General features: G+C 38.3%; 1 protein-coding gene across 1 annotated transcript in view; it reads left to right on the top strand.

The window, feature by feature from the left end:
- TAOK1 (TAO kinase 1) overlaps positions 1–24008 on the top strand; it is a 144154-nt gene that overhangs the window by 76745 nt on the left and 43401 nt on the right. Inside the window, exons 5-12 of the mRNA XM_055129847.1 lie at positions 998–1043; positions 2000–2096; positions 2807–2920; positions 7324–7415; positions 13469–13562; positions 16179–16260; positions 16731–16898; positions 19705–19908. Coding sequence (XP_054985822.1) covers positions 998–1043; positions 2000–2096; positions 2807–2920; positions 7324–7415; positions 13469–13562; positions 16179–16260; positions 16731–16898; positions 19705–19908 — 897 coding nt within the window. The remainder of the gene's footprint in view (positions 1–997; positions 1044–1999; positions 2097–2806; positions 2921–7323; positions 7416–13468; positions 13563–16178; positions 16261–16730; positions 16899–19704; positions 19909–24008) is intronic.

Genomic DNA, 24008 nt, shown 5'->3' with positions numbered 1-24008 from the left:
CTTACATTTCTGGGCCTATCATCAGAGGGAATGACCCAGCCCCCTTAGTTCTGCTGGGTGTGGCCTCTCTGAAATTTTTTTTTTCTTTGTGTTTGGGTCACACCTGACAGTGCTCAGGTCTTACTGCTGACTCTATGTTCACAGAACCATAATGGTGCTGGAGACTGAACCTGGGTTAGCTGTGTAAAAGGCAAGTGCCCTACTCACTATGCCGTTAAATTTTTTTTTTTGATGTGATGTTGCCATTGCTGCAATTTATGTTCATAAGCCATATCAAGTGTGAGCCACCAGCGGTGTGCTTCACTGTCAACATGTTAAAGATTAATTTATCATTAGTTTAACCTTATATGTGCATTTAATAAATTGCTAAGTACAGAACTTTTATTTTGTTGTTGTTTTGTGATGCCAGGGATTAAACCCAGAGCCTCATGTTTTCAAGGCAAGTATATCTTTCACCACTATATCCTTCCACCTCAAAAAATTTTTGGAATTTTTGTGTTTTTTTGGGGGGGGCTTGGGGGGCATGTCACACCTGGCAGTGCTTAGGGTTTGCTCCTGGCTCTTCACTCAGGAATTACTCCTGACAGTGCTGGGGATTGAACGTGGGTCAGCTGCGTGTAAAGCAAACACCTTACCCACTGTGTTACCACTCCGGCCCTTGTTTCTGTAGATTTTTTTAAAAAAGATTGGGGGGCCTACCCTCAAGCAGTGCTCAGGGAACTACTCCTGGCAGTGTTCAAGTAACTACTTCTGGCAGTTCTCAACAGACTATTCTTGACAGTGCTCAAGGGATCATGTCGTGCTAGGGATCAAAACTGAACTTTATGCCCAGACCTTTACATGAGAAGCATGTACTTAGCCCATGTTTTTTAAGGTAAATGATGAATACTTTCTTTTACTTGGACTCTCTTCTTGATCTCTTCGGTGATTTTATTTGATCTCGACCAGAATCTTCTTAATATGTTTAATGCTTTAAAAATTTTTTTTTCTCTTATAGCTTGTAATGGAATATTGTTTAGGATCTGCTTCAGATTTACTCGAAGGTAGGTTTCCTTTTTATTATTAAATAACACAATAGCACTGTAGCACTGTTGTCTCGTTGTTCATCGATTTGTTAGAGCGGGCACCAGTAACGTCTCCATTGTGAGACTTGTTATTGTTTCTGGCATATCGAATACGCCACGGGTAGCTTGCCAGGTTCTGCTGTGCAGGCGGGATACTCTCGGTAGCTATTAACAAGAAAAGAATTCAGTCAGCTTTCTTAAACAATGCTAGTATTAATTAAAAATCTTTGCAGAAATAGTAAAATCCTTAGCCTTTCCTAGATTCGCATCATGGTGTATATTATCTCCATTAAGTGTTATGCAGTTGCACAAAACGGCTGAATTTCTCTCATGACTGAGTAAAAAGTGTTTTTCTGTATTCTTTGTCATTCACCTTGATCATTCCTGTTAAGAATGAAGATATGTGACAATAAAATAATAACTTTTCTGTTTCTTCTATTTTTATAATCACAAGATAATTACTAAATACTCATTGTAGATAAATTGGGTATAAGCTCTTTATCAGGCATATAGTTAAGTATTTATTAGTTACCTACCTAAAGTTCAATAGCCTTGTTCATTATCTTGGAAAACAAATCCCTTCTTGCTAAATGTGGTTTTTTTTTTTTTTTTTTATTGAATCACCATGAAAAAAGTTACAAAGCTTTCAGGTTCAGGTCTCAGTCACTCAATGATCAGACCCCTATCCCTTCACCAGTGCACATGTTCCACCACCAAGAACCCCAGTATGCCCCCCCTCCCACCCAAATGTTTTAACCTGTTGCCCCATGTATTTAATCTATTGCCCCATGTATTAGGCATCATGTATCACTGTCATCCCATTGTTCATCAATTCACTTGAGCTGGTGCCAGTAATATCTTCATTCGTCCTGACTCTGAGATTTTAGCAGCCTCTCAAGTATTCTATAAAACAAATATTTTTTTTTTGTTTTTAGTTCACAAAAAGCCATTGCAAGAAGTGGAAATAGCAGCAATTACACATGGTGCTCTCCAGGGATTAGCTTACTTACATTCTCATACCATGATCCATAGGTAAGCACTTTGAAAATTATTATATATTTACAAGGAATTGATCTGTTGGATTTGTTAACCCTGAAAAGCTAAAGCTAAATATTATTATTTCAGAATCGTGTATTGTTTTCTGCACCCCCCCCCAATCTAATATATAGGAATCAGTGACCTCATTGGCTCCTGAGAGGGAGCCACCTGCAAGCCACTAAATGTTCCTTAGTTGGAGATGGTTTCTGTCCTGCCTTTTTTGTGTGCTGAGGAAGGATATTCTCTAGCATTCAGGGGAAAACTAGAAGCTCTAGGAGCTTTCGGGTAAATCGGGATGTGCCCTGGTGTCATCTGCACAGATCACACCAGCCACCTTTTCTGATTAGCTGCCACCCTCACCCAAGCTGAATCCCAAACTCAGATTTGGCTTTGAACTGATTGCCAGGGATCGAACTCGGGTTGGCTGTGTGCAAGGCAAGCAACCTACCCACTGTACTCTCTCTCCAGCCTGATTGCATTTCTTTTTTTACTATTTTGTTTTTTAGAAAGTTGACACTACATTATTTATTAAATTTCTGGGTATTTTGTTCTCCTATTTGAATCTTAAGTTCTCATCCCAGTTGACAGGTTATCATAGTGCTTAATTATTTTGTTATTTTCCATATTTTATAAATTTTTATTTTTATTTTCAACACAGTCTAATGGAGGTAAGAGAAGTAATTTTCCTTGTTCTTTAAACCCAGAGATATCAAAGCAGGAAACATTCTACTAACAGAACCAGGCCAGGTGAAACTTGCTGACTTTGGGTCTGCTTCCATGGCATCTCCTGCCAATTCTTTTGTGGGAACACCATATTGGTAAGAATCATTTTATCTAATATTGATCCTCATAATTAAGTTGGCAATATATTTGAACAGTGTGCTTTTTTCAGATTGATTCTTTTCCCTAGAAATACTATTCAGAACATTTTCCTTCGAGTATAGTTAATCTCAAATACATATTCAAAGTACTTTCCTGTGTCTCTTAACTGTTTTTATTTTTTCACCCTCAATATCTTTCCTATTATTATTGGTATCATATGAAATGGAATAAAACTTTAAAAAATTCATGTGGGTAGAAATGCTGGAAGAAAATTCACATTTTCTTGTCACTTATGTTTTCTGTGTGTTCTTTAGATTAAGAATACCTGAACTCTGGTTGATGACCTGGAGTTGTTTCATTTTCTCTTCTCATATTTCGTTTTAGAGATTTCTATTATACATCAAAGTTTATATAGTAGTCACTTAGCTCAACAACATACCTATAACCAATCACGTTTTCTGTTTTTAATCGTCTCTCACCTCCCCTTGCAGTGTCATTTTAGCAGTTTTAGACAACTGACTTTAATCCATAAATAATTCATTATTAATGTCAGCAACTTTGAAGGGAATAATTTTCCTGATCTTCACAATTCCATATGTCTTCTCTTTTTTGTGCAAACTTAGGGTGCTAACCTTAGGTCTGCTATGTCTTCAATTCCCACCTTCCTTTCAAATATTCTTTCTGTTTCTTTATATAAGAAAGATATGAGAAATCTATATATTTATATGAGATTTTTTGGGAAAGACTTCCTGCCCATCTTGAATACTACAGTGATGTATTGCTCTGGGGTCTAAATCCTCAAAGCAACACCAAAAGGACATTTTGAAATGAGAGCAGTTTCTGAGAAATAATGAAGAGTCAGGGTGCAGACACTTTGCAGTGCCCCAGTCATCTCCTTCAGTTTCTTCTCTTACTTGAATTTTCTTTCTTATCAATTATCTTCTCTCCTCCCTCTCTCTCCCCCCCCCCCCCTTTGGGGAGAAGCGGAAGGTCAGCACATTCCCAATGTGGTGTCAGGGGTAGAAATAGGGTCTCCTACATGCTGGACAAGTGGCTTAACCCCTGTATTCCTGTACTTTCTCTCTGATCCTCCCTTCCTTTTTCTTTCTAATGTAGAATCCTAAATCAGATTGTTATCATAGGGACATATTAGCATGTTACACCTATTGAAAAATGAAGCCAGATTTCTTACAGAAATTAATTCTGATCTGACTGAAATATCCATGAGGACTGGCTTTGCTAATTGGGATTATGTGGTAGTATTGTCATTAAGTTGAAGAAATAATTCTACAGCCTTAAGTTGTTTGTTTGTTTGTTGTTTTTTTTTTGGGGGGGGGGTCATACCCGGCAGTGCACAGGGGTTACTCCTGGCTCTGCAGTCAGGAATTACCTGTGGCAGTGCTCAGGGGACCATATGGGATGCTGGGAATCGAATCTGGGTCAGCCACATGCAAGGCAAACACCCTACGTGCTGTGCTATTGCTCCAGCCCCTGCTACAGCCGTAAGTTTTAAGTCTCTTTAAAGCACATGCACAGGGCCAGAGTTTTAGTAGAGGGGTAAGGCATTATTTGACTTAACACCTGATTGACCTTGATTTTATCTTTAGAACTACACATGGTTCCTCAAGGCCTGCCAGTAGTGATTCCTGAGCACAGGCCAGGTTTGACCCCAAAACCTAAACTAAATAATAAAGATACACACAGTAGTGTGAATGTGTACAGAGAGTGTGTCTGCATTATATTTTTTGTAACTATTAAATTTCTTATGTGTGTATGTTGGTGGGGGGTTGGAGGGAGAGAGCGGGGGAGAGAGTGAATATCTAAGTATTAAAATTTTTCCTGCCTGGTGGAATAGAGAAGGGATCACTAAGAAAATGATGGCTGGAGGAACCAGTTGGGATGGGAGATGCATGCCGAAAGTAGATAATGGACCAAACATGATGACCTATCAGTGTCTGTGTTGCAAGCTATAATGCCCAAAAGTAGAGAGAGAGTATGGGAAATATTATCTGCCGTAGAGGCAGGGGGAGGGTGGGAAAGGGGGAGTATACCCGGTTTATTGGGGTGGGGAATGTTCACTGGTAGAGGGATGGGTGTTTGATCTTTTGAGGTTGTAACCCAAACATGAAAGCTTGTAACTATTTCACGGTGATTCAATAAAATTTAAAAAATTATAAATAAATAAATAAATTTTTTGCCTGCCTGCCTTCTTCCCTCACTCTTTTTCACCTTTCTTTCTTTCTCTTCCTTTCATCAGGGATCAAACCCACAGCCTCCTATAAGGAATTTACTCTGCCACTGAGCTATATCCTCAGCTAGTGCATTTGTTAAATTTTTTACATTTAGATACCAATTTTTTTTTAATTTATGGAAGGTAAATGAAATTTTTTAAATTATAAAACACTACTTGTGACCAAAAATTTCATATGTAGAATAGTAGTTCTAAAAAGAATCATCATTCTCCTCTTAAAACATGAATGCTTTGAGCAAATATTTCTTTTATTTTTTTTGCAAATATTTCTATATGATTCACCTCTTGAAATAAAGTGTTTTTTTTTTTAATAATATTAGCTATTTAAAAGACCTTGAAAGCTTGGCAATAAAAATCAGAATTTCTTGTTTACCTTTTTTTTGGTTTCAGCTTTTAGACCACACCTTGTTGTACTAAGGGATTACTCTTGACTCTGTGCTCAGGTTCACTTCTGGTAGTACTTGGGGATCATGGGATGCCAGGAATTGAATCTGGGTGATTGTTTTCCTTTCTAGTAATTTTCCAAATTTTCTTCAATATTTTAAAGAACACATTTTAAATACACTGTAGTTAACAATTGAAAATTTGCATAATTTACATCTTTGTTCATTTTATATATAATATTTGTGGAACGGAGGAATTCTGTGCATGTTTATGTACCTTGTACCTATGTATAGTCTATGTTTTTGTATACACTCACTCACACACTGTGGTGCTTGATGATTATTTAGAAAAGGTCAAGGGACTGGATCAATAGCATAGCAGGTAGGGCATTTGCCTTGCACACGGCTGACTCGGGTTTGATTCCCTGCATCCCACATGGTCCCCTGAGCACCGCCAGGAGTAATTCCCAAGTGCATAAGCCAGGAATAACCCCTGTGCATCGCTGGGTGTGACCCAAAAAGCAAAAAAAGAAAAAGGAAAGAAAAAGTCAGAAATTATTCTAAATACATGTTGCACTTAGTCAATGGCTGAATAAATAGCATTGTTCCTACATTATAATAAATAAATATATGTTCTGCTTCAAATTAAATACAGTGTAAGTGTAAGGAAAAGTACTACCAATAATGTCAAATTCAGGCCATAGAGATGTCTCAAAGGACTGCATACACACATGTGAAAGCCTGAGGTTTCATCACAAGTGCATAGTCATCCAAACATCACTGAGTATAATCCAGTAAACAAATTAAAAGGTCAGATCTTTAGTTCTTGGCAATGTTTCATTTTGTCACCAAGACAACTGTAAATTTGATAATTGTGTGATTTAATTGTGAATTGGTCTAACTGCCTTTGTCACAAAATCCTATTATTATAGGACTGACAAACTGGTAACCAGTCTTAGTTCTTATGGCAGAGTGTTTTTACTTAAATAAATGGAATGAATTTGTCACTTCAAGGAAAACAGTAGTTGATATTCATTACCCATTATAAAATTCAATCGTTCAACCAGATGCTCAAAATTTTTAGTGGAATCCTGAGACCAAAATGTTTGAGAACTGCTGCCTGTGAAGATATACACAAGTCTTAAATCTACAAGTTTGGGCAGGTACAAAATACAACACCATTCTGGGCCATTCTTTCTATTAGATGGAGTTTTGTGATCATGACAGGTGTTGAGAATGATCATGACATGTATCTTACCTATAATGCATGTATAGCCCTTTACTAAGAATCTTATGTTCTGAGATACTGTCTGAAATTGCTTTCAGAGATACTATCTGGAATTTACACAAGTATTCTCTATGTAGATGCTAATTGTATTTTTGAAGAATAGTGTTCGATTCTTCCCCCCATCTCCGGGAGCCTGGCAAGCTACTGAGAGTATCGTGCCCACACAGCAGAGCCTGGCAAGCTACCCGTGGCATATTGGATATGCCAAAGACAGTAACAGTAAGTCTCACATTGAGAGACGTTACTGGTGCCCGCTCGAACAAATTGATGGACAACGGGATGACAGTGACAGTGTCTTACACAAGACCCCAAATCTATTTGATCCCAAGGACCGCATATGGTCCCCCAAGTACAGCAGTAGTGGTACCTAAGTACAGAAACTTGAATTAAGCCCTGAGTACAACCAGTGTGACTTCAAAAGAAAAAACAAGGAAATAAAGAATGGCATACTTTTTTTACTTTGATATTTTATTTTAGGATGGCCCCAGAAGTAATTTTAGCCATGGATGAAGGACAATATGATGGCAAAGTAGATGTATGGTCTCTTGGAATTACATGTATTGAACTAGGTAAGTATTGTTCTTTATTATTCTGGAATAAGTTTTGGCATTTTATCACAATTTTTGTGTCAAGTTATAACTTTTTTTTTTCCAAGTTATAACTTTTTGTGTGTTACTAAATGAAGAAATAAATCCCTTTAGGTTTTTACTTTAGTTTTCTGATGTGTGTGTGTATCAGATAAATTTTATTTAGACACGAAATTACATCTAAAATAATATTTTTCTGGATATTTAAACTATCTGGGTCTTAACATTAATGAGTATTAAATACATGGGATGTATTATTACTAGATTTACCATATATAGAATATTTGTAAAGCATTTATAAATTTTTTAAATTTCATTAATTTTTAATGATTTTTAATTGAATTACTGTTAGATAGACCCTTACAAAGCAGATCATTAGGTTTCAGTCTTTCAGTGTTCCAACACTCATCCCCCAACCAGTTTACATTTCCCAGCACCAGTGTCCCCCAGTTTCCCTCCCATCACCCTCACCCACCCCCTCTTTTCTTCTCTCCTTTCCTCCACCCTCTCTGTCTCTCTCTTTCTCCCCTTTCTCTGGCCCTTCTTCCTTCTGGAAATTGTAGTTTGCAAATACAGATACTGAAAGGTTATCATGTATATCCCTTTACCTACTTTTAACATTCAGTTCTTGTCCAGAGTGATCATTTCCAACTATTGTCATACTGATCCCTTCTCTATCTTACTTACCCTCTGCCCAGCCCCCCACACATTTGTGGTAGATTCCAACCATTGACCAGTACTTCTAGTCTCTCTTTTTAATATCTCTCTTGGATATTATTCTTATGCTATATTTTTTATATAACAAAGCATTCATAAATTTTATGTATATATAAATGTTCTAGGTACCCTAAATCTATGATGCTTACTAAGTATGAAAATTAGAAGTTAATCTGAATACTATACTATAGCAGTTTTAAATTTGTTCAGACATCTTACTCAGCTGCTGTAAATGTAGCTATGCTTAAGGCATAGTGATTATTGTAACTTGGTGAGATTCCTGCTGTAAGTGCATCAGGAGAGTGATGGAACTATCACTTTAATTGAAGATGGTGATCATCTTTTTGCTTCTTATCCCCCAAACTTTCTCCTACCAAGTTATTTTTTTTTCTTTTAAAAATATTCTGTTAAATTTCATCTAAGGATCAAAGAGAAGGTACAGCAGATAAGGCATTTGCTTTGCTTGCAGCTCACCCAGGTTCACATATGGTTCCCTGTGCCCTGCAGGAGTGATACTTGAGCACAGAGCCAGGAGTAAACCCTGAACATAGTCAGGTGTGGCCCCAAACAAGAAAAACAAAAACAAAAATTCATGTAAAAGTGGGAAATATTGGAGCTGGAGAGATAATACAGCAGGTAAGGCACTTGCCTTGCATGCAGCAGACCTAGGTTCGATCCTCAGCACCTCATCTCCACTGAGCACCACCAGGTGGCCCAAAATAAAAAAAAAAAAAAAAAAAAAAAAAAAAAGGTGGGAAGTATTGGGAGCATTTAATTGAACCTTTCTGGGAGTAACCAAAGGTTGAAAATAACATGTTAAAAGTAAGACCCAGGGCTGGAGCGATAGTACAGTGGTTACCAACACAAGTTCAATCCCTGGCATCCCATTTGCTCCCCAAGCATTGCCAGGAATAATTCTTAAGTTCCAAGCCAGGAGTAATGCCTGAGCATCACTGGGTGTGACCCAAAAAGGAAAAAAAGTCGAACCCATGGTTCAGTAATGGGGACCGTAATGGGATGCTAGGTATTGAATCCAGGTCAGCTGTGTGCAAGACAAGTGTCCTACCCGCTTTACTATCTTTCTGGCCCCTCAAAATTCTTTTCTTATAAAAAGAAAGAGCCAGTTAGAACTGAGGTGCATACTTATTTTCAGGAGCCCCAGATTCAGTTCCATTATTGCATGGTTCCTCAGGCACTGTCAAGAGCTACCCTGAAGCACCACTGGATGTGGCCCCCAAACAGGAGAAGAATACTCCTTTCAGTAAATTGGGAATAGGAGAAATATGCAACATAAGAAAGGTTATATGTGGAAAAACTCACAGCTAACATACTCGTGAAAAACTGAAAATTGGGGTCAGAGATCTTACAAGGGTTAAGGCACTTCCCTTCAATGCCAACACTAGTTCAATCACCAACATTGAATACAGTCTTCTGAATAATACCAGGAGTGATCACTGAGCCCAGAGTTAGGAATAGCCACTGAACACTGCTGGGTGTAAGCCAGAGAGATAGTACCGGGTGTCTTTGCTGGTAATAGTTGGCCAAGCGATGGTAGGCCTCACTAGGTGCTCAGACTCAGAAATGCAGTGCTGGTCAGGGTCTGGCCATCCTCAGGAAGCACATTGACTTGTGGCCTGGTGCATGCTCAGTATGCCCTCCAACTCTTTGCACTCTCTCTGGCACTTCGTTAGATCTTTTTTGATGGTAGGATGATTGTACACCTTGGTGGTGGGTGTGGTAGTTGTTATGTATATTATGTAGAAGTGTAAAACTAAACTCCTAAAATCTATAATAGAGTAAATCAGTTGTAAAAGTCCAAGGGGCATAGGGTACAGTGGTAGAGCACCTGCTTCAAATGTGAGGCTGTGAGCAACAACTGTGATTCCTGGCAAACACTGCCATTGAGTGTGCCTTACATCAAAAAGCAAGGGGAGAGGAATTTTTTTTTTTTAACATAGAGGCAATGTTAATCGGTTTAACCTAGAGACACAGCATTTTAAAAATCATTTTGTCTGGCCAGCATTTATTACATGGCCTGATTTCAAACAGAGAAGACCATACAAGGAAAAAAAAAATCACAGGCCAGTATCCCTGATAAGTATAGATTTAGAAACTCAGTGAAATATTAGCAGACCAAATTGAACACTATAATCACCATAATCAAATGGGATATATTTCAGAGAGGATTTAAAATCCATACATTAATATAATGTGCCACATTAACAAAATAAAGGTTAAGAATAATATATGTGGGCTGGAGTTGATAGCACAGTGGGTAAGGTGTTTGCCTAACACGCAGCCAACCTGGGTTCAATTCCCAGCATCTTATATTGGTCCCCCAAGCACCACCAGGGGTAATTCCTGAGTGCATGAGCCAGGAATAACCCCTGTGCATTGCTGGGTGTCTCCCAAAAAGCAAAACAAAAATAAAAATAATAATTATTATTTTTATATTTTTTGTTTTATTGTTTTTATTATTTTTATATTTTTTATTCACACATTTATTTATGTGAATAAAGGGGCTAGGGATATGGCCCAGCTATAGAGCACGTGCCTTACATATGTGAGGCGCTTTTTTGTTTTGTTTGTTTTAATCCCAGCATTGCATAGGACTTACTCTTAGCTCTGCACTCAGGAATCACTCCTGGCAGTGCTTGAGGGACCATATGGAGTGCAGGGATCAAACCCAGGTCAGACATATGCAACACAAGTGCCTTACCTACTATAGTATCTCTCCAGCACCTGTGAGGAATTCCCTGCACTATGCAAAAATAAATCATGAACAAGAGGAGTAAAAGATACTGCTCAAAGGAATAAAGCACATGTCTGGCATGTGCAAAGCCCTGAATTCAATTTCGTCACCACATGACCCTCCAGTACCACCACATATAACCTGTAAATGCTATATTCTAGCATTTAGAGTAGCTAGCATCATTCTCACTGATGAAAAACTAGATTCCGCTAAGATGAGGAACTAAACAAGGATTCCTAGTCTAGCCACTTTAATTCAGTGAAATATTTAAAGTTTTATCCAGAACAATGTTTCAATAAATGGTGTTGAGAAATTGAATAGGCATATGCCGAAGGATGAAATGATACCTCTATCTTGTACCACATAAAAAAAATCAATTCAGAAGATACTTTTAGAGACATATTCATGAATATATTTGAGAAACAATTACAAGATAATAAAGAATAGGAACTCTATCTTATTTGTAACTTTTAGGAACACACTAAAGAATTGAGACCAAAATCTGTCACATTTCCTTTTTCAGTGATTTTTTTTTTTTTTTTTTTAGCTAAAATGGTTTGTTGACACAGATCTAATGAGCCATTCATTAGGACTCCTGGCCAAATTTGGATATTGGAATGTTGGTGGGGTCACTGAGATATTCATACATGGAGGTTCTAAGCATGGGGTGTCAGAACCCAAGTAGAGTAGGGAGATGGCAACACAGGGAAATATTGTTATATAAATATCAGAATCTTACGAAGATGTCCATCTTTGTTTTTGTTTTGAGGCCACACACAACCCAAGTTCTGTACCCAACTCAGTACTCAGGATTTGTTCCCAGTGGTGCTTGGGCCACCATGTGGTACCGGGGGGCGGGGGGGGGGGTGAAACCCAGACCTTATCCAGCACATTAAGCTATTTTGCTGACCCCAGTGTCCATCTTTGGGATTGACTTGATACAGAGGCAATGCCTGATCAAAAGGAAGTGGATTTCTCTCTTGAGTACTGATGAGGAGTACTGGCTGCTGAAAAAGGCACCAAGTTTGGATTGAGTATTAGATGCTTTATGGATAAAGTGAACATACTATATATAGTGATTTATAATGAGGATTCAGAACTTGAAAGGGAAATGGAGGGAGTATCTGTTCAGCAGAGAGAACAGTGATAAAGATGAAAGTCAAGTCTGGTTACACATAGGCAAGCAATAGATACAAAAATATATTAAGGGCAAGGAAAGCAAGGTTTCTCATTGTCACAGAAGAATATTACAAATTATGGAAGAGAAGTAGGAATAAAGGCTACGTTATTGGGTTAGATTGAAATCGAGGGATTCACTGTTTTTCAATAAATGTAGGCATTCAGTGTACATAATAGAGTGCATATATATGTTGTGTACACATTGTTCTCTAGTAAGTGAGGGAATCCAAAAGCAGCAGTACTGCAGTAAACAATACATTTATTTGTTGCCACAGCTTCATGAAGAAATAGTAGATCCATTTTCTAAAGTAAAGAAAGTACAAGATAAGCTGGAAACATCTTAGTGTGCTAGAATAAGAAAGTGATTTTGGAGTAAAGGTTCCTTGTCCAAAAAAGGATTGAAGCTAACATAATAAAGGTTCTTACTCCTCAAATATCAAGTATCAAGAGAAATGATAGTAGTAGGGCCTGAGAAATTGTGTAATGGGTGAAACGCATACTTTCCATGCAGAACTGGGTTCTACCTCCAGGCCCACGTGGTTTCCCAACCACTGAATCAAGAGTAATGCCTGAGTATTGGCATGTATGTCCTCCATTCCCACCAAAGAAACAGTAGTGGATTATAATTTATTAATCTACACCTATTAGTTCTATAAATAAAAATTTCATGAATTAAAAAACTAGGCATGTATATGTGTATAGTCAAATTGCCTTCTCACAAAACACTTACAAAATTACAAAAGAGAAAAGAGAAACTTTACCGTATGTCTGGCTGGCAGACACAGCCTATAGTGATTAAAGTGAGCACCATTAATAACAAGACAATTTGAAATCTTACCAGCCTCATAGAATACAGTGTGGAAAATACATTGATTTCTGTGAATTTCTTGCCAATAATATATAACCCAATTTAAACATAGGATAAAGGCAAATTGAGGGACACTCAAGAATCTTAAAATTTCCATGGTTAATAACTTCAAATTTAACCTTAAGATTCTAGAAAGAGGAAAAATAGAATTCAAACCAAAATAAGCAGAGGAGGGGTGGGAAAAAGACCATCACAAAAATCAACTAGTAAGAAATAGAAAAGCAACAGACAAATCAGTGAAACAAAGAACTAGTTCTTTGAGAAAATAAAATTGATAAACTCTAACCAGGTTGATAAAGAAGAAAAATCCACAAAATGCCAGTATCAGGAATGAGATATGTGGTGTGTTCAAGGTTTTAAGGCACACCTAGTTCCTGATCACTCCTGGCAGTGCTCAGAGATCACATGTGGTACTAGGGGTTGAATCTTGATCAGCTGCACACAGGTAAGCACTTTGCCACTGTACTGTCTCTTCAGACTCTAGACATATATTTTAATGGAAAACATTTTTTTTTACAGCTGAAAGGAAACCTCCTTTATTTAATATGAATGCAATGAGTGCCTTATATCATATAGCCCAAAATGAATCCCCTACACTACAATCTAATGAATGGTGAGTATTGCTAAGAGATATATTACCCAATATTGTATAAATTAAACATTTTTTAAATGATTTTATCAAAATAAGCCTGAGGAAAATTTATTACCCAATGAAATATTAAAAAAAGGTAATTTTGCCCTTTGTTTATCTTCTCTTACATCTGCTTTTATCAGTTGCATAAAACTCAGTTCAGAAATAAAGATAGGTGTTATTTTGAAAATATTGCTTTTCATAGAATTGATTCTTCCTTTGAACTTTAAGAATAGGCCAGCATCATTAGTATGATTTAAATATTAGTATTTTATAGCTAAACTATATAGATTTCTTATAAGCTATAGTGATATTTTATTGGGGAGTGCTTTATAATTTATATAGTATAAAACAGATAAAAGGACTTGTTAGAATTATCAGATAATTTAACCTTTGGAATCTAATTGTTTTTTTGTTTATTTTCCTTTTTGTTTTTTTGCTTTCTGGGTCACACCCGGCAATGCTCAGGGGTTACTCCTGGCTCTTCACTCAGGAATCACTCCTGGTGGTGCTCGGGGGACCATATGTGATGCTGGGAATTGAACCCGGGTCGGCCATGTGCAAGGCAAATGCCCTACCCGTTGTGCTATCATTCCAGCCCTTCTAATTGTATTTTCAGTATTCTGAATCCTTTGTTTTTCCTCTTCTAGTGCTTCCTTAATTTGGTAAAATTAACTTCATTTAATGTAGATTATGGAGAAGAGATGAAAATTTTACAAAACTCAGATTTTTACCAATGATAGAAAATGGAAGTTAATTTCTTGGATATATTTTTGTCATCTGAAAAAAATGATCATGCTTAATGCTTTTTTTTTTCTTTTTGGGTCACACCCAGTGATGCTCAGGGGTTACTCCTGGCTCTGCACTCAGCAATTACTCCTGGCGGTGCTTGGGGACCATATGGGATGCCAGGGATTGAACCCAGGTCGGCCGCGTGCAAGGCAAATGCCCTACCCGCTGTGCTATCGCTCCTGCCCTAATGCTTTTTTTTTTTTTTAGTTATTTTATTGAATCACCATGTGGAAAGTTACAAAGTTCTCAGGCTTATGTCTCAGTTATACAATGCTCAAACACCCGTCCCTTTACCAGTGCCTATATTCCACCACCAAAAACCCCAGTATACCTCCCACCCCTCCACCCCTCCACCCCCGCCTGCATAGCTGATAAATTTCACTTTATTTTCTCTTTACCTTGATTACATTCCATATTTCAATACAAAACTCAATATTCTTGTTGAAGTTTCTCCCCAAAAAAACAGCCCTACTGACAAGGAGCTGAGAATGAAGAGCTATGAAGTCACGCGGCCGTGATAGCGGCCACACAGTGTAGGATTTCTGTATTTCAGTATTTTAGTAATTAAGTCCAAGGAGATTTATGTTAGAAATTGCATCATTTCCCTTCCTAGGGCAGTGTGGGGCAATGGCTTAGTTCACAGTCTAGAGACATGGCTGAAAGCAGTTGCTGGGATCAAAAGTAGTTCTAGCTGGCCTCCAGATCGTGGTCGATCAGCAGCAGAGCGGCCGCACAAAAGTGTGGCCACCCGGGTCGAATCTTGGCAGAGTGCGTACCGGTATCGCCCCTGGCCCGAGACTGCCCACATGTGTCACTGTTTCAAGTTCATAACTTTTTTTTTTAATGCTTATTTTTAAATTCACCAGGAGATACATAAATTGGATACTTTTTTAAAAGATTAGACAATAAAGGCCTATTCACTTATTTTTGCAGTTTTTTTTCTTGTGGTACATGTAGGTAATAAATACATTAAACATGTTACCTTTATATTTGATACTTTGGTAGTTCAAAAATTATTTTCTTGCCTTCAGGAAGCTTAAAATCTAATTCAAGTATTGAAGATAAATTTTGGAATAACTATTACTTGCTGCCTTATTGAACATTATGTCAACAATATCTGTAATGTTAAAGGCTTCTAATGTTATTTAAATTTCTTATTTTTTTTTATGGATTTAATGAAAGTACTGAGATGTAAAAAAAAAAAAATGCTCTCTCAGGAGCCAGAGCAATAGCACTGTGGGTAGAGCGCTTGCCTTGCCTGGAGCCCTGCAGGGAATGATTCCCTGAGCACAGAGCCAGGATTAATCACTGGGTGTGACCCACCACTGCCTCCCTCTCCCCCCAAAAAAATAAAGGGGAAAAAAATGTACTTTCATAAATTCTCAATATAGAACAATTTGTGATATTTTAACAGGGTTTTTAAATAATCTGTGTTGGGACCAGAGAGGTAGTACAGCGAGTGGGGCACTTGCCTTGCACAGCCAACCTGGGTTCGATCCCCAACCCTTGCCAGGAGTGATTTCTGAGTACACAGCCAGGAATAAGCCCTGAGAACTGCCGGGTGTAGCCCTTCGAAAACCAAAATAATCTATATAAACAATGGTTAAGGTTTATTGGTTGCTTAAGATAATTTTTCATAGCTTTATTGGAAAAAAATATATATATAATATGTATAGTATGTTTGCTTTAAAAAGAAAATAATTTCTCTGCCAGGCACCCTGCTACCAGTAGGCATTTACCTTGATTTATGGATGTGTTTATAAAGGAAATAGCAATATGTTCACTTGATACTTTCCTTTACAATAGGTCTGATTATTTTCGCAACTTTGTAGATTCTTGTCTCCAGAAAATCCCTCAAGATCGCCCTACATCAGAGGAACTTTTAAAGGTCAGTTTTGTTACACTATCTATCTATATGACAATGTTTTAAAAATTATATCATGGGTCAGGGGCTAGAGTATAAAACTGATATTTGGAGGCCAGCATTTAATTGCTATGACTGGATTCTTACATCCTTATGGTCCTCCAGCACCACCAAGATTACTCTGGGTCCTGGTTGTCCTCAGCACTGCTGAACCTGAGCAACCAGGATTCCCCCTCAGTGTGAACTACAGAAATAAAAAGAGAGAAAAGAAGTGGAAAGAGAAGAGGGAGGGGGAGAGAAGAAGAAAACTTCACATTAAGTCCAAAGTAGAATTAGACAGCTATAGATTATATTTGTTATCTATCTTATTTGGGATAGTAACTCTGAGGTCTGAGAAGGGATACATTTGTACCAGTTGAAAAAATGGTACAATACAATACAATACAATACAATACTTTGACTGGACTCAAAGTACCTCTTAATTTCTTTTCCAGCACATGTTTGTTCTTCGGGAGCGCCCTGAAACAGTGTTAATAGATCTCATTCAAAGGACAAAGGATGCAGTAAGAGAGTTGGACAATCTGCAGTATAGAAAGATGAAAAAACTTCTTTTCCAGGAGGCACACAATGGGCCAGCAGTAGAAGCACAGGAAGAAGAGGAGGTAATATAATAATTTAGAAATGACTCAAATGTTGCTTATATTATTTGAGGGAGAGTAGTTCACACTCAGCATTGTTCAGGAAGTCATGCAGTTATAGAACTTAATCATATAGAAATACACATACAAAGCTGAGTAGTTTGGTGTTAACTTTTTCTCTAAATATTTTTAATCTTCTTTGCTTCTGTCAAAATTCTAAAACTCATACTACTTGCATATTGCTTGAAAAGTGCAATATTGCTGAAAAGTAAGAGAGATTACTTTGCATTTTTTCACCTTTTTTGTTGTTGTTATGTTTAGGACCACACCATCAGTGCTCAGGACTTATTCCTAACTCTACGTTCAGGGATATAGATGCACTACTAGCAGTGCCCTGGGGATTGGAAAGGGTACCATGGGTCAAACTTGAGTCAGCCACAGGCAAGACAAGGAATTTATCTCTCTGGCCACCTACTTTGCATTCTTTTAATTTTTTATTTATTTGTTTTGTTTTGCTTTCTGCTCTTTGCATCACATCCATCACATCCAGCAATGCTCAGGGATTACTACTGGCTCTGTGCTCAAGAATTACTCCTGGAGGGGCTGGAGTGATAGCACAGTGGGTAGGACGTTTGCCTTGCACACGGCCAACCTGGGTTCAATTCCCAGCATCTCATATGGTCCCCTCAGTGCAGAGCCAGGAGTGACCCCTGTGCATTGCCGGGTGTGACCCAAAAAGAAAAAAAAAAAGAGAAAAGAAATTACTTGTGGATGTTTAATTTTTTTTAATATCTTAGTTTTGTAAATTGTCACTGTCACTGTCACCCTGTTGCTCATCGATTAGCTCAAGCAGGCACGAGTAACATCTCATTGTGAGACTGGTTGTTACTGTTTTTGGCATATCGAATACACCATGAGCAGCTTGCCAGGCTCTGCTGTGCAGTGAGATACTCTTGGTAGCTTCCCGGGCTCTCTGAGAGGGGCAGAGGAATCGAATCTGGGTCGGCTGAGTGCAAGGCAAACGCCCTTCCCGCTGCGCTATCACTCCAGCCCAGTATTGTAAATTAAGAAAACTAGTTAAATCTACAACTATATTTCTGTTAGGGTAGGTATCTAAGAAAAGTTCAGATAGAGACACAGAACTCATACCATGTATCTATATTACATTCTGTATTTGTTTTGGAGGCCACAAGGATCCAACAGTATGTGGTGCCCAGGATTAAATGCGGATCAACCAAATGCAGGGCAAGCACCTTATTCCCTATATATATCTAGCCCCCAAATCTGAATTATTTTATAGAATTTTGGTATTTTAAGACCACCATGATACTGATGTGCAGGTACCACTTGACTGGTTACTTAAAACACACACACATTCTTGGGGCTGGAGCAATAGCACAGTGGGTAGGGCATTTGCCTTGCACGCGGCTGACCCGGGTTCGATTCCCAGCATCCCATATGGTCCCCTGAGCACCGCCAGGAGTGATTCCTGAGTGTAGAGCCAGGAGCAACCCCTGTGCATCGCCAGGTGTGACCCAAAAAGCAAAAAAAAAAAAAAAACACATTCTTGGGATCACAGTTTTATAAAATGTTACTTTTAATTTACACAAAAACGGATATTAGTACTAAAAGTGTTATTTTAGTAAGATTTTATTTTTAGGGTTGGGACATTGAATTAGGACCTAATATGTGCAAAATTTATACTCTACCACTAAACTATTCCCAGCCCCAGGAAAAATCATTGAAGGTGACAAAACTGTGCTTGGCGCTTACTCTTGTCTCTGTGTTCACGTATCACTTCTGGCAGGGCTTAGGGTATATGTGGCACCAGGTTGGCCACTTGCAACGTAGATACCTTATCTTCTGTACCCTCTGGTTCAGTCCCAGAAATTTTTGAAAGAAAGGTTTGAACTTATTTATTTATTTATTTATTTTGCTTTTTGGGTCACACTTGGCGATGCACAGGGGTTATTCCTGGCTCTGCACTCAGGAATCACCCCTGGTGGTGCTCAGGGGACCATATGGGATGCTGGGAATCAAACCCGGGTCAGCCGCGTGCAAGGCAAACGCCCTACCCACTGTGCTATCACTCCAGCCCCCTGAACTTATTTTAAATGTGAAGATTATTGAGAAATGGGCAGAATCCTTATACCTATCCCATGAGATATTTGCTAGAAATGGATTTTAGATAATGTCAAACAATATCAGTAAATTGACGAACTGAGTGATAAATTGCCATTTTCCACTCAGATAAGTTTCGTTCACTGTTTACTAGTTGGTCTTTTTTTTTTATTTTCCTTTTTTTCTTTTTTGGATCACACCTGGAGATGCTCAGGGATTACTCTTGGTGGGGACCATATGGGATGCTGGGGATCGAACCTGAGTCGGCTGCATGCAAGACAAATGCTCAACCTGCTATACTATTGCTCCAGCCAAGATGGTCATTTTTATGTAGTGTTTTTCTCAACTAAGAATTGACAAATCTGTGGGTGGAGAGATAGTACAGCGGGTAGTGTACTTGCTTTGTATGCAGTGACTCGGGATCAATCCTGATTTATGGTCTCCTCACTCAAGAGTAATTCCTAGGTGCAGAGCCAAAGTTAGTTACCCTTGACCAGCACTGGGTGTGACCCAAAAAAAAGAAAGGAAGAAGTGGGGGGTGGGAGAAGAATTGACAAATCTTGACCTTGGCTAAGGTAATTCCTCACAAATAGACCTCACTTTTTTTTCCCCCTTAAGTAATATGTACAAAGCAGAGTAGTGAGTACTTAGAATAAAGAATTCAAAAGAGATACAGATATTTTAATCTAATGCTTTTTTTTCCCTTTAGGAGCAAGATCATGGTGTTGGAAGAACAGGAACAGTGAATAGTGTTGGAAGTAATCAATCTATCCCCAGTATGTCCATCAGTGCCAGTAGCCAAAGTAGTAGTGTTAACAGTCTTCCAGATGCCTCAGATGACAAGAGTGAACTAGACATGATGGAGGGAGACCACACAGTAATGTCTAATAGTTCTGTCATCCATTTAAAACCTGTGAGTATTTTTAATGAAAAAGTATTTTAAATGTAATAGGTGCTTTTCTTCATATGATAGGTTTAAAAGATCTGAGGGGTGAAAGAAAGTTTAAAGGTTTGTAACTTTTTTTTTTTTTTGGCATTTTTGGGGTCATACCTAGCGATGGTCAGGGGCTACTTCTGGCTCTGCACTCAGAAATTACTCCTGGCAGTGCTTGGTAGATCATATGGGATGCCAGGGATTGAACTAGGGTTGGCTGTTTGCAGGGCACCCACCCTATCTGCTGTACTATTGCTCCGGCCCCATTAAAGGTTTGTAACATTTTTTAGGTCGGATGTTCTTAGGTCACTTTTTTTTTTCTTTTTTGGTTCATACCTAGCGATGCACAGGGTTTACTCCTGGTTCTGCACTCAGGAATTACTCCTGGCAGTGCTGAGAGGACCATATGGGGTGCTGGGAATTGAATTTGGGTTGGCTGCGTGCAAGGCAAACGCCCTACCCGCTGTGCTATTGCTCCAGCCCCTTAGGTCGCATTTTTAAATGGCAATAGGTATGTTTATTGCCAATGTAATGTTTCATTTGGGAAGCTATAATATTTTGAGAATATAGAAATGATTTATTTTTTAATAAGTGCTACATCTCAGAGATCATGCTCAGAGGACACCAGGGCTACACGTCTAGTGGCGTTGATGGGTTATGTATTGCCAGAAATTGAACTTGGGACCTTGCATATACCTAAGTGCTCTTCCCACTTGAGTTGTATCCCTGATCCAAAAAAGAATATTTTCAAATCTTAGAAGAAAGAAAATAAATGCATTATTATGTATTAATTTGAAGTTATTTAGATTTGGGGAGCTTTTTTATTTGTTTTAGTAAAGCAAAATAGTTTTTTTTAATTGTATTTAATTTTTATAAAGTTGTTCCACAATAATTTATTATATTCAATATTCCAGCACAATCCCACCACCATTACTTCAAATTTTCTCAACCTCTGTCCTAGCAGGCCCTAAATAATTTATTTTGTATTGCTCATTATGAATAATTCAATTAAAATGATCAGAAAATTTTCCTTAGAAGAAAGTGTGTGAAAATTGTTGTGTCTCACCCTGAAGCCATTAACCCCTTCCAAGAATACTAGCATGTTGTTACAGATTGAGCCTTGTATACTAATATTTTTTTAAACAATATTGGTTACCTTCTACTTTACACCCCATCCAGTGTGGTGTGCTACTCCTGGTACATCATGTAGAATATGAGATGTTATGGTCATGCATTTCAAAAATTCTAAAATTTTAAGTAAGGTGATACAGCTGGAGTTAAATTTTTAACTGGATGGAGACTTTGGGGTCCAGAGGCATCTCTACAGCTTGTTGATCTCTTTCAAGATTTATTTGTGAGTCTCTGGATCGAGGACAGTTAATGAATGTACATGGTGCCTGTCAGAGGCATTTTAAGGCATGACTGCCTAGGCTCCCAGAAGAGGGAGATGGGGAAAGGTTGCCCATCCCCCACCCTGCAAGAGCCTGGAGATTTTGATCACAAACCCCACATACCTGAATAGTAAAATAGTTTTTATTCAGAGAAATTGAGAAAGGGGAGGGGAGAGAAACGGGAGAAAGAGGAATATATGTTCAAAAGAGAACACAGGCTTCTCCAGATGGAAAAAGATCATTTTAAACATAATATTTTTAGTAAATAGATCCATAAAATTCATGATAATTACTATCTTTAAGGAGTAGGGGAAATGTTAGCCTAAGTGATAATCAAAAGTAACTTTCCGGGTCAGAGTGATGGTACAGATTTGCCTTGCACATGGCCGACCCAGGTTCGATCCCTGGCATACCATATGGTTCCCTGAGCACCACCAGAAGTAATTCTTGAGTATTGCTTGGGTATGACCCAAAATGCGCTCTCCCCACCAAAAAAAAAAGTGACCTTTATATAGCTGTACTTTCTTATGTTTAAAATACATCTTTATGGGGCTGGAGCGATAGCACAGCGGGTAGGGCGTTTGCCTTGCATGCAGCCAACCTGGGTTTGATTCCCAGCATCCCATATGGTCCCCTGAGCACCGCCAGGGGTAATTCCTGAGTGCAGAGCCAGGAGTGACCCCTGTGCATCGCCGGGTGTGACCAAAAAAAAAAATACATCTTTAAAAATCTATAGAAATTTAAATCCTGGAATTAGGAAAATTGAGTTTTATTCTTTTCATTTTCAAGTATAAAATTTTAAATATTCTTTAAAATATTTGAATATATCTTGAAAAAAATTTAAAATACTTTTAATAATTAATAGGAAGTTTTTAATTCCTGTTTTTAGGGACAAAAAATTGATGGCCAGAAGTATTACCCAAAGAGTTATTGGGCACAGTAATTAAAATTAGAACTAACTTAAAAGTCCATTAACAAAGTAGGTAAACAAAATGTGGTGTATGAATGGTAAATTACTCAACTATAAAATGATTTAAAATTCTAATAAATGTTTAAAACATGCAAACAATATGAGCCAGTTGCAAAAGTGCAAATATATAATTCCACATATGTGAAATATATAAATTAAGCAAATCTATGGACAGAAATAAGTGAGAGTTTACAAGGGGCTGCACAGACAATAAATAAAACATTTTGCTAATGGGGTAGTTTTCATTTAGATGTAATTAATGAAAAGTTTCGGAAACATTGACCAGCATTTACCACCTTGAGAGTGTAATTATCACTAATTATGTACTTAAAGTAAAAATGTGTATATATTTTAACAACACACACAAAGTTGTTAGTAATAATTTAAGTAGTAGTGTTAATTAGTGTCCCCTCCAAAATATATGTGTGTGTGTGTGTATACTATGTACATATATATTTATATATGTATACTATGCTTTTTGGGGGGTGGCGAGAAGAGGGCAGCGAGTGGTACTGGCCATGCTCAGAGCATCAGACTCAGGGCTCTCCCATGCAGAGCATATGCTCCAGGTCTTTAAGTCATCACCCAGCCCAAAATCACTTTTCACTTTCAAGATTTTTATAAGTCACTTAAAAAAATATTTCCACAATTGTTGGTTGCTACTTAATTGACTTCCTCTTAGCCAATAAAATACTAGAATATAACTGGGGCCGGAGCCATAGTACAGTACAGTGGGTAGGGCACTTGCCTTGCATGCAGCCAACCCAGCTTCAATCCTGGACTTCCCATATGGTCCCCTGAACACTGCCAGGAGTGATCCCTAAGTACAGAGCCAGGAATAATCCCTAAGCATTTTAGCTGGGTGTGGCCCAAAACACTTTAAAAAATTGTAACTTTAAATTACTTTATATTGGACAAATAAGTAATCCCATTTTCAAAGGTATTATAAAGCATGGAGTGGAGGTAGGGGGATTGTCCCAAGGTACTGTCCAGGGGTCCCAAGGACCACTCAAAATAATACTATACCCCTTTACTGCTTGAGCCAGCAATGTTGGGGGCCATCAAGGTCACCAGAGTTCACTAATGCCAGGAATTGAACTAGGGACCTCAACGTGCCACATATGTGCGCTAGCCTTTGAACTATCTCCCAGCTGATAAAAAGATATTTTATTGGGACTAGGACAAAAGTTTAAAGAGAGGGCACTTGCCTTTGCAGGCTGCCAACCTGGGTTCCATCCCTGGCATCTCATATGGTCCCCCAAGCCCCTCCAAAAGTGATCTTTGAGCACAGAGCCAGGAGTAAGTCCTGAGCATCACTGAGTGTGACGACTAAAAAAAAAAAAATCAAAAAACATATTTCTTTATTGAGAGGGCTGGAGCAATAGCACATCGGGTAGGGCATTTGCCTTGTACGCAGCTGAACCGGGTTCAATTCCCAGCATCCCATATGGTCCCTTGAGCACCGCCAGGAGTAATTCCTGAGTGCAAAGCCAAGAGTAACCCCTGTGTATCGCCAGGTGTGACCCCAAAAAAGAAAAAAAAAAATTCATTTATTGGAGGGAGAATTGGTGGCCACACTTGCACATTTGGCATTACTTAGAAGCCCTTCCCCCGGCTGTGTGCTCAGGAATGGCCCCTGGCAGACCCAGGTTTGATGCAATATATGTAGTGCCAGGGATTCAAACCAGTGTCAGCTACATTGCAAAGCAATCAGCTTA

The sequence above is a fragment of the Sorex araneus genome, chromosome 3, assembly GCF_027595985.1.
Source record: "Sorex araneus isolate mSorAra2 chromosome 3, mSorAra2.pri, whole genome shotgun sequence".
In the NCBI taxonomy this organism is placed as follows: domain Eukaryota; kingdom Metazoa; phylum Chordata; class Mammalia; order Eulipotyphla; family Soricidae; genus Sorex; species Sorex araneus.
The sequence above is the reverse complement of the archived record's forward strand: the minus strand, read 5'-3'. Positions and strand labels throughout refer to the sequence as shown.